Genomic DNA, 11139 nt, shown 5'->3' on the forward strand with positions numbered 1-11139 from the left:
AAAGGTGGAAGGGTCTTATAGGAAGAAAGCAAAAATCATATCTTTGCACTGTCATTGAATGCTAACTAAAAGACACCAGTTCCTTCTCTTAAACATCTGAGCAGTCTATAGTAGCAACACTCTCGGTTTGTCACCAGTAGAAGTCACAATAGTCTCTTGTTTTCAGATTGTTGTAAACTTCTTTAAACTTTTCCCCATTATTGCTTCAAACCTGTTGAGGCTATCTGATCTGGCAGTAGACCTTTTTCCTGAATGCAGTTAGAAGGAAGCACACACCTGTACCAATATGTGCTTTAAGATTTTGACAACTCTTTGTGACAGTAGCTCTTCCTTTGTAGTCTGATTTAAGTTTCTGATATGCCACTAAAAACATTTATTTTTGAGAAAGGATCCATTGACCTCATTATAGTGTTAAAGGGCCCTGTTTTTTTCCCATGAAATGCTAAGGATCTTGGCGATGATGTAGCATGATTTCTGGGGAGGGGGGGAGCAAGCCCAATGTGACAAGGCAGCAACTTTGACCCACTAGACTTGTTATCAAGCTTTACCTTCCTGCACTGTCTATAGATCAAAATCTAAGTAGCTTCAAGGCAACCCCTCCAGTTTGTTTTCAAATTCTGGGTCTCCGCTTTCCTCACTTGGTTTCTGAATTGAGAATATATTTTGTGGTGTATATAATCTCTAGAAATCATTTTTTTAAACCAAGGTGGAAAAAAGGAGTTATGGTCACAAAAGTCTTCAAATTGTCCTTGGAATGTTACAGATGAAGTATGAAATTGTTTGGGCTCTTGCCTTTGTGTAAAACGAAAGTCACTTGTGGAGGCTTAAGCAAGTCAGAGAATTTATGATATTGAGACAGGTGTGACATCACCCTCCAGTCTGTGATAGCAGAACAGGTTAAACCAGAAATGGATTGGCAAGCTTTCTCTGTAAAAGGCAAGCAGTGAGAGCATCAGACCGGGAGGACCATGGAGTCTTGCATTCCTCCATACAATACGTAGAATGTGAGCCAATGAAACTGTATGTGTAAAATGGACAGATGGCCAATTTAGCAGGTTGCAGGTTGAAGATCCCTGACCCACAGCAAGACCAGGGCTGTTTTCTGAAGCATCTGTCACTCTCCATCTGCTTTACTCTCCCCTTCTTACTGGCTTGCTCCTTTAGCTTTTCTGGCTCTTATGAACCAGACAACCAGACATGGCTTCAGTTACAGCTAGCATTGCAAACATCACCCAAAGGCTTATGCACTGAAGACTTGGCTTCCAGGCTGGGACGCTCTCCGAGGACACGATGGGACTTTCAGGAGGTGAGGCCTAAAGGAGAGAAGCTAAGTCAAGATAGGCATGACCTTGGAGGCAGGCTGAGTTCCAGCCCCCTTTCTCTTCCTTTGCTTTCTGGTGCCAGAAGTGAGTGGCCTCACGTTCTTGGGCTTTGGTCTTCCAGGTGGTGGGATAACAGGCCTGTGCTACCACACCTGCTGACCTTTCTTTCCGCTTGTTAAGTTATCCCAGGTGATTTGTCCAGCAACAGGATGATGAGTAACACAACTCATCAAAGTTGTGAGTTCTATGTCACAGCTTCATGTTGCCTGACTGCCCCAGTCCCAATTCCAGGACGTGCTGACTGAGGAAATGACGTAGGCATTTTTTAAAAATCCATTTTGCTCAGAATGGTTCTGAGTTCATTTGTTAAGCTTTTTAATCTCCATTGCTACATTAATTCCACACAGCAGGAAATGGTGCCTTTTGTAAAAAAAACCCATGCTTATGCAGGAAATATGTATCTACTTCTATGAAAACTGTTTCATGTATTGTTAAGCACACATTCCCATGTTTGTGATAACAAAGTTAAAGAACATTTGCAGAGTGTTATTAACTACAGCAGAATTTATATTAAGTTTTAGACATTAAATTGAAAGAGTCCCATCAGCATTGTATGCTCTTTTACTCCACTAAATTTAAAAAGGCCTATGACAAAAGTGCATTAAAATAAGCACCAGAAGGGCGGGTGGGATGATTTAGTGGGTGAAGACACTTTCTACTGATCCTTGATTATGTGGTAGAAGGAGAGACTCCCACAATTGTCCTCTGACCTCCACAAGCCTGTTGTGCTGAATGGATGTGCACACACACAAAATAAATAAAGTGTAAATAAGACTGTGTAAAACATTAGCAACAAGAAAGGGTAGAAACTCAAACTATCGATAAGCTTCAAAATAAAAGTCCTTTAAGGAACTATTTGTGCCAGAAACTTGGAAACGAGGGAGACTTTTATCACACGATTTCCTTCTCTCTAGAATTAATTAGCAGCATTCCCAGAACTCTGCTAAAGTCCCCTGTTGAAAGGAAGAAAGTAAATACAGTACTGCGAGGAAAACTGGTTCACTTCCACAAAACTGAGCGGCTTGGGCATTAGCCAAGTAAAAACAACCTGCTGGAGAACCATTCGTAACCTATTAGTCACTACAGGAAAGCTTTCCCTTTAATGGTATCCTCCTGGGATACCGCGCTGGAATGCACAGCGATTTTGAAAAAGGCACAGGTTTGGCTCAACTGTAAATATCAGTAGATGCACAGAGGCAAAGCCATTGTGCAGGGTAGGGGGTGGGGTGGGTGGCTTCTGATTCCCAGTGTCGATAGGGGGGTTTTCATTTCTCTCGGTACTTTTTTTTTTCTACTATAGTTACAGTTTTGCTAAGAAAAATAAAATACCGGTCATGTTCTCATCTGGTTTCCAGTTTTCCAGTGTCTTTAGAATAAAGATGAAAGCCTCTTTCATTTACCTAAGAGATTCCCTTTGCAAATTGGGCGTGGTGATACTTGCTTGTAATCCCACTACTAGGGAGGTGGATGAAGGAGGGTAGTGAGTTCTGGGCTAGCCTGGGCTACACAATAAAACCATTTTCATGAGAAAAAATATGTTTCCACAGTTTCCAAGACTGCAGAAAATAAAACAAAAACAAGCTCAAGTCACTGCCACCACCTATCAGAACCCTGTATCAGCCCAGGTCTCTAGAGGAAGGCAGGTTTTAAACAGTGGATCTCAGAGGCACTGAAGTCGTTTCTGGGTGAGGATGCTCCACCCATCTCCACCGCATACAAAGCCCAAGCTTGAACTCTGAACCCGACCCTTTGTCTAGTTTGCTTTTCCCTTGTACTCTGGCGCCTCTGGGTTCTTCCTAAACCACCTATGTGTAGATTAATTAACAAGAAGCCGGCGTCGGCTGCAGGGAGTGCAGTGCCTGGTCACGCTGGTAGTTGCGGAAACTACAACTCCCATTAGGCCCCGCGGCCTCCCGGCCCCACCCCGCCTCCCGCTCAGCCCGCGGCGAAGGCGCTGGGCTTTCATCCGCGGAGCGGCGGGAGCTAGACGTGTCGCTGCGGTGCTCTCGGAGGATCCCCGAGTCGGCAGCAGCCTCAGCCGCCTTCAGCTTCTGCGTCCGCCCCAGCGGCGTTTCCCGGTGCAGCGAGAGGATGGTGGTCCGCGTGTTCGTCGCCTCGTCCTCGGGCTTCGTGGCGGTGAGCGGGGCGGGATCGCGGCAGACGCGCGGCGCGTGCGCCCGTGGGAGCCGCGCGGGCAGGTGACCGCCAGGCTCGGACCCGGTGGATGCGCTGGGGTCGCGCTCGTGCGCTGCCAGCTAGCGAGGGGCACCGGGGAGCCAGTCCCCTGCCGCAGCTGCCAGCACCAGGGGCCCCTTTCCTGAGTTTATAGGTACCCGACTTGGGACACTGCCGGCTTGTGTTTTTTTTTTTTTTTTTTTTTTTTATGGGAGTTTAGACTACTTTGATTTGCTGACCTGGCGTCTGAAGGAAACACGTTTAAAGGAATTGCTCTCCTCTCTCTCGTCCCCAGCAAGTCCATTTCTTTAGTTCTACACCTGAGCGAAGAGAACAGTAAAGCTCTCTTGTCCTGTTAGTTCGGAGTAATTTGTTTTCCTTGTCGCTTTTTAGCCTAGGGTGTTATAAATACTTTTACATTTGTAAGGAAACCTGGGTGCGTGTGTCCTTTGCCCGCTCCCTCAGTGGTGTGGTAAATATCAGTTTAGGAATCTATAAATTGTGTTTTTTTGTTTTTAGCCATTGTGTTCGTAGAATGTTTTTTATTAAAGAAATTAAAGAGCCAGAAATGTTATACGTTAAGGAAAAATGCACATGTATGCTGGACAGTCCACTGACTGCGACGCACGTAGTGCTGGTGTTCGACGTGATTATTAAGGCTTGATTTCCTTAGTTAAGAGTCAGACTACGGCTCTAAAAGTCTGTTTTCTGAGATACTTAATCAGATATAGAAGAAAGTGCAAGAATTATTGTTTAAAGTTTGGTCTGGCTGGTTGCCTGCCCAGTAGGCAGATTGATTGTCCCAGAATATAAATGGGTGGGGTAGAGATGGAATAAAATACTGTTAAAAAATTCCTGTAAACCACCGAAACTTATAATTTAAAATCCCCTCCTTTTACTACAAGGATCCCCCATTTTCACTAGACAGAAAAATGCTAGCTTACCTGTATGTGCAGGCTATATGTTGTGGTTCTCAAACTCCTCACATTTCCAATTATTTTTTTTCCCATTGCTTAGTCATAGGTGACTTTGACAGATTTTTTTTTCTGGGTTAAAGCTGAGCCTTGTGAACATGTACTGTTTCCCAGGTAGATTTATTTAAATGCATTCCTTACTGTAGAGCTTTTGGCCTTACCATGAACTTACCTGCTTCAGTAATTATGTCAAAAGCACTTTATCAGGTGTGGAAGGGAGGTGCTGTAGTGTGGATCTTCGCTTGTGTTATCCAGACCGGATGTGCATCCTGTATCCTGGCTTCATCAGTTCCATTAACACATATGTATTTATTGCCTGCCTACTGTGTGACTTCAGTTTTGGATTTAATGTTTTGTACATGGAGCGAAATTGAGGAAAGGAGTTTTAGTGCCCTTACTAGTGTAGTGGGGACCAGGGGTGCCCGGGCTCTGCCCGAGTTCCTCTCCTGTGCCATGAAGGGTGTTGAGGCACTCACAAACTGTACTGCACTTTAAAAATGCCCAGTAAATGTGGGAATGCTGTAACAGCTTATTTCATTATCAGCGTACTGGCTAACTTCAAAGGGGAGTTCTCCCACTTTGGTTTTTTTAGTTTTTGTTTTTACTGTGTCTCAGATTCCCGTGGTCTGATGTTTCATTTGGTTGGGAGGTCACATCCAGTCACCACACAGACACAGCCTGTAAACACCGATTACTCATTTCAGTCTGCTGTTTGAAAACTTATTCTTTTCAGGTCTCAGAAATTCTTACCACAAAGTCTCCTCATTTTGTAATATTGTCTCCTACTTCACGTGCAGTTGCTCTTTGATGTTGGTGTTTTAGGCTATATAAAGTTGATGCTTAGCTGCAAGGATGTTGATTTCTTGGCCATGATGAAGGAGTGTAGGGGAACTCTTGGCCGGGGAGGCTAGTGGTACTTACAACATTAAGCTATGCTAAGATTTTGTGGGAATGCTGTATTTTCTTTCTGGCAGTGTCGGGTTAACTGTTGGCAGCGTTTTCTTCTGTATCCGTCTGTGACCAGCAAATGTATGGAAGAACAGTGTCATTCCCGAGTCAGTTTGATTTTAGCCCTTGTGTATTAAACCACAAGGAAGGAATGGGACCAGAGTAGGTCCAGTTGGCAGGACATTTAAGCATACTGTTTAGAAAAAAATCCTCCTCTCTCCTGGTTCGCTTGAGTGGTGGAGCTTCGGCAGTACGGATGACTAACACGAAGGGGTGGGTGTCTGCTCATCATCCCCAGCTCCGGGTGAGACCTGCTGTTTACTAGGAAATAAAAATTATACCGTGTTATACCATCCATGCTGCTGTTAGAGTGAGGCTATTTTATTCATAGAAAGGTCATTTAAAATTTTAATTTATTATGCCTGTGTACCCAACAGCAGAGGCCTAGATAACCTTTGTCTGGGAAATATGTTAATGTGACTTTAATTTTAAAAGGTTTTTGTTCATTGATATATTTAACAGAATTTGCTTTGGTCTGCCTGTACCCTGCCCAACTCTGTCCTTGGTTTTACAGAGAAGCCTGGGAGAACACAGGGTGTGGTCTCTTCTTGAGGTGAGGACATCTGTCTGCTAGGAAAGGTAGTAAAACCTTCAGTAATAGCTTGCAGCTCAAGGACATGCCTCCTGCGGGAACACTTACCAGGCAGAAATTCCACAGGCAGGGGAGGGACTCCATGCCGGATGTAAGATATGGAAGGAAAATGCTAGAATCATAAAATATGTATGTAGGGGCAGCCAGCAGGGAGAGGAGTGTGGGAAAGCGTTCCTGAGCCCATTTTTAAAGGCTGGATGTGGAGGTGCTTGGGGAGAAGGGTGAGCAGCAGATGACCCTGTGAACCTCTTGGGGTGACAAGGTGAACTCTTCAAGTCCCCAAAGGAACCCTGTGAATTCAGACTCCACCGTGCTCTGCATCTTGGAGATGTTTTCAGCATCTGTGGCTTGTCTGCTGCTCTGGGCCTTTTGTCCTTCAGGGAGCAGGGTGCCATCCTTCAAGGGTGGACTTCAGGTCTGAGATTTTCCCTTCCTCCTTGCCTTGGACTCAAATATCAAAAAGGGAATAAAGTCTTCATTGAGGCGAGAGCTGTGCTTATGCTTGGATATATCCTTTATCATTCATTAAAGTTTTGTGGCTCAGTTGAGCGTCAGAGGGGAACCTAAAAGTCTGTAAGTGAAGTCCAAGCACACAGTTTCACGCAGAAGGGAACTTGGGCATAGAGGTGAAGTGATTTGACCTAATGTCATCCAGGTAGTCAGTAATTGGAAGCCATATTCCAGCATCGATTGATTGATGTATGTGCTTATTTTAAACATGGAAAACTAAGGATCAGGCTGTTTCTCCCTCCTATGTGTCTGTTTGTATGTGTGTGTTGTATGTATTTGTATGTACATGCATGCTGCATGTGTATGTATGTGTGCGCTATATGGATATGTGTGTATGTGCACACGGGCCTGCAGACGCCAGAGGAGGACATCAGATGTCCTGCTCTGTCATTCTTCACCTCATTTCTTTGGATTGGGGTCTTTCATTGACCTTGGAGTTAGGCTGGTGACCAGAAACCCTTCTATCTCTGCTGCTCATAGCACTGGGATTACAGGTGTATGCAAGGCTTTCCCTGGTAGGTATTGAAATTCAAACCCAGGTTGTCATGCTTGTGCAGCAAACACTCTTTCCCACTGACACTAACAACCCTAGTACTGAGTTAGGTGGTGTTAGGTGCCACATGCTAGGATGGTCAGGAAAACAGACTTGACCCAAATCATTGCTATCTTCATCAAGCTTGGAGGCTTCGCCTGCAAATCATGCAGTCAAGGAGGACTGATGGTGGCTTGTTGCCAGATACTTGTTTACATTGTGTAAAGATATGTTACTGTGATCGGTTTAATAAGAAGCTAAATGACCAGTAGCTAGGCAGGAGGTATAGGCAGGACTTCTGGACAGAGAGAGCTCTGGGAAGACGAAAGAGGGAGTCACCAGCCAGATGCAGAGGAAGCAAGGCATGCAGGAGGAGAGGTAAAAGCCATGAGCCACGTGGCAGCACGTAGATTAATATAACAGGTTAATTTAAGTTATAAAAGCTAGTTAGAAACAAGCCTAAGCTAAGGCCAAGCGTTACAGTGGCCTGAGGGATGCGTTCATGAACCAGGGTGAAATGGGCTAGATAACACTGGTTTTACACATCTCTGAATGTTGGATGGCCACCATCTGGGAACAAAGGAGATGCCGACATGGGAAGGCAAGCTGGGAAGAGGAGAGCTCGCTGTGGCCTGCTCAGTGTATTAAGGTGAGGGTGGGTGCGGAAGGGGAAGACAGACACTCTATGCTCAGAGATGCATTGCTCTTTGCAGCTGTGCAGTGTGTCCTTGCTGCTGTGCACAACTGGTTATTATTTTAGGCATGCAATTACCAGTTCAAGCTGTTGCTTCCCTGTACTCAGTGACGCCGTTCTGTAAGAAAGCCTTAGGAAAGAGTTTGAAAGCAGCAAAGTCAGGAGGTGATCATAGGCAGTAACAGGACTCTGTGCTAAGTCGCTTGTCGCTTGACTCTGACAGGAGCGAGCAGGTGCCTGGCCTCTTGGGGATCCTAACTTATCTTCACTGACCCCTGGCAGGAGAGTTATTGCCATGTCACAGATGAAGAGGCTGAAGAGAACTGACTCAAACCAGATCATGTTCAGCTGGTGCTCTGACCTGGAGTCAAGCCCTAGATGACAGCTGACTCCAAAGCTTCTAGAGTCTCTCTTTGGTGTCTGTCCTCAGGTACTGTGTATGGTATGTGGGATGCTGGCATCCTGTAGTTTGGAGGTTTATCTGCTCAAAGGGCTGCCCCATGGGCCAGTGGCTCCCTGGCCAGAGACAGTTCTGCAGGGCACTGGAGGAAGAGTGAGTGAGGAGCAGGCTTCAGGATGAGGTTGTGCAAGAAGTGATCGGGAGAGGCAGGAATGACTTGAGGGCCCAAGGGCATGGAGGTAAGTAAAGACTGTGCATTTATTTCCTAGGGCTGTGTGGCTAAAGTATCAGAACTCCTCTTGCTGCTGGAGGTTGGAGATCCAAGGGTTAGCATTCTGAGAACTGTGAGGGAGAATCTGCTCCTAGGATCTGCTGGCATGTCTTGGCTTGTAGATGGGTTGCTCTGAAAGCCTTTGTATTTATGTGCCTCTCCATATCTGTCTTTGGTGTTCAAAATGACCTTTTTTATTTTATTTTATTTTTTTAGCTAGGCGTGTTGTAGTAGGGCCTACTCTAATGACATCATCCTAAAGAACATCTGCAAAGATCCTGCTTCCAAATGAGGTCACGTTCACAGGTACCGAAAGGTGGCATTGCAGTATCTTTGAGGTGCATGTAATACAGTGTAGAGCCATGTCCAGTCTGAGGGTTGAACTATACAGACAGATAGTAGAATTTTCTCTTTAGCTGGGCAGGCGGCTTTCACTCTGAAGTTCCCAGCTAGAGAGCAAATTGTATGAACAGGTAGTCTGTGTGTGAGGTTTGCTGCTAGGAAGGCAAACCTTTTCTATTTTTATTTATTTTATTTTATTTCTTACCGTTGAAAGGAAAGTCCTGGCCTCAGTTTTTCTATTACATTTTAATGTTTCCCAATTTTGACACTTCTTTCCTTTATACAAAAACATTTAAATTTTCCAATATGGGTATAATCACCAGCATTGATTCCTTTGTGAAATCTTTTTTTTTTAAATCCATTTGTGTTTAGATACTTTGATCCAGCATTTCAAACCATATGGGTAAGCTACATCTTGACAAGTATTTATGATAAGAAGTTCTGTTTTGTTTTTCAAATTTTAAAAATAAAACAGAAAAGGAGAGCTACTCATGTGAGAAAGACTCCATAGGCCATTGGGAAGTCACATGAGCTCCTAAGTAGAGGGGATTTCATGAGTTTTGTGTATGTGGAGTGTGTGTGTTCCAGTATGGAGGCCCCAGGTTGATGTTGGGTGTCCGCCTTTATCACTTTCCACCAGACTTTTTGGGAGAGAATCTCTTCCTGAACCTGGAGCTCACTGATTGGCTAGCTTGACAGAGATCTTCCTGTCTCCTCTGTCTCTTCATTAGGATCACAGGTAGAAGTCAACATGCCTGGCAGTTTTGGTTTTGTTTTTAAACTGAAGATGCAAACTCAGATCTTCTTATGTGCCCAAGAAGCACTTTGCCCAGTGAGTAATTTCTCCAGCACAGCGCTATCTCCTATATAGGTTTTTGAATGTTTAGTTTATAAAAAGTTTTGAAATGAATTATACTTTTCTTGGATTAGAACAGCACAACAGAATAGAAAGTCTGTATTTATCTCAAGAGGTTTTTCTGCTTAAAATTAAAAATTGGCCTGATTTACCGAAAATTACATATACAGAAATGTTAAGTATTATATTTTGAGATGTAGGTTTTAAAAATGAGATCAAGAAATTATCCACCTGCCAAAAGTCAGTTTCTGAAAACTCAGCATACCATTAGAGGAGAGGGAGTCGTTTACTTCAGTGGTAATTTTAGTATTCAGGCATCTGTATGGACCCGTCCTTAGGGTTCTGACAGGATATGCCCTCAGCTGCAAGCCACTAAGAGCACCACCTGTGCACATTCACTATGTTACCTTTTAAAAGGGCTCTGCTCACCTCCCATTTCTCTCTCTCCCTCCCTCTCCTTCCCTCTCCCTCTCTCCCTCCTTCTCTGCCTGTCTCTCTGCCTCTCCTTCCCCCCTCTCTTCTGCTGCTCCTGCCCCCAGAGGCTTGTCTCTCTTCTCCCCTCTCCCCCTTTCCCATTTACTTTCCCCCAGTAAAAACCCCCTCCACCCAAGCTCTGTCTAATGGCATCTTTCTCTCTTACGCTGCTTTTTAAAATTACAGCAGGCATAGCTGCAGGTTAGAGGCCCGTGCTTTGGAAAGTAATCTCTCACCTGCTCATTCAAGAAACCCTTATTAAACCCAGTGAAACACACTCACATATACTCACACATACACACATGCACCATATGCACACACTCAAGCACACACAAACACACACATACACACACACCACGTACACACCTCACACATACACACACCACACTTTCCCCACACTCACACATATACACATAGCACATAAATTCACATATATGCACACATACACACATCACACACTAAAGCAGGGAGAACTTGTGGGAAGAAGGGGTTCTGCAGGCGTGAGTGGAGGATAAGTGAGGGCCATGGAGGGTGCCTATGATCAGATGTGTTATACACAGGATAACATTGGCAAATAATAAATTAAAATATTTAAAAATAAGAAACAAGTAACCGAACCCACCCAGAAGCTATATAGACTCATTACAGCCCTGTGGGTTTGGGAACAAGAGCTATGTTTCAACTTACACTCCCTGTCCTCTATACCCTGTCCCATTTATGTGTTTGCCCTTTGTTTTCAGTTTATCAAAGTCCGTATCAGCTTCTCTGTCCCCCAAATCCTCTTTAATTCTCCTTCCTAATAGAAATACATGATAAAAAGTCCACTGTTTGTTTCGCAATTAATTGCTCTGTCTTTCAGATTTTAAAATGATCTTTAGAACACCTGGAAACAGCAACAACAAAACAGCCAGTTTGTGACTTGTGACTCT

At 44.3% G+C, this 11139-nt stretch overlaps 1 protein-coding gene across 1 annotated transcript in view; it reads left to right on the forward strand.

The window, feature by feature from the left end:
* The first annotated feature begins 1290 nt into the window (after positions 1–1290).
* Sh3bgrl2 (SH3 domain binding glutamate rich protein like 2) overlaps positions 1291–11139 on the forward strand; it is a 49822-nt gene continuing 39973 nt past the window's right edge. Inside the window, exons 1-2 of the mRNA XM_021229307.2 lie at positions 1291–1306; positions 3283–3518. Coding sequence (XP_021084966.1) covers positions 1291–1306; positions 3283–3518 — 252 coding nt within the window. The remainder of the gene's footprint in view (positions 1307–3282; positions 3519–11139) is intronic.

The sequence above is a fragment of the Mesocricetus auratus genome, unplaced genomic scaffold, assembly GCF_017639785.1.
Source record: "Mesocricetus auratus isolate SY011 unplaced genomic scaffold, BCM_Maur_2.0 Super-Scaffold_100691, whole genome shotgun sequence".
Classification (NCBI taxonomy): Eukaryota; Metazoa; Chordata; class Mammalia; order Rodentia; family Cricetidae; genus Mesocricetus; species Mesocricetus auratus.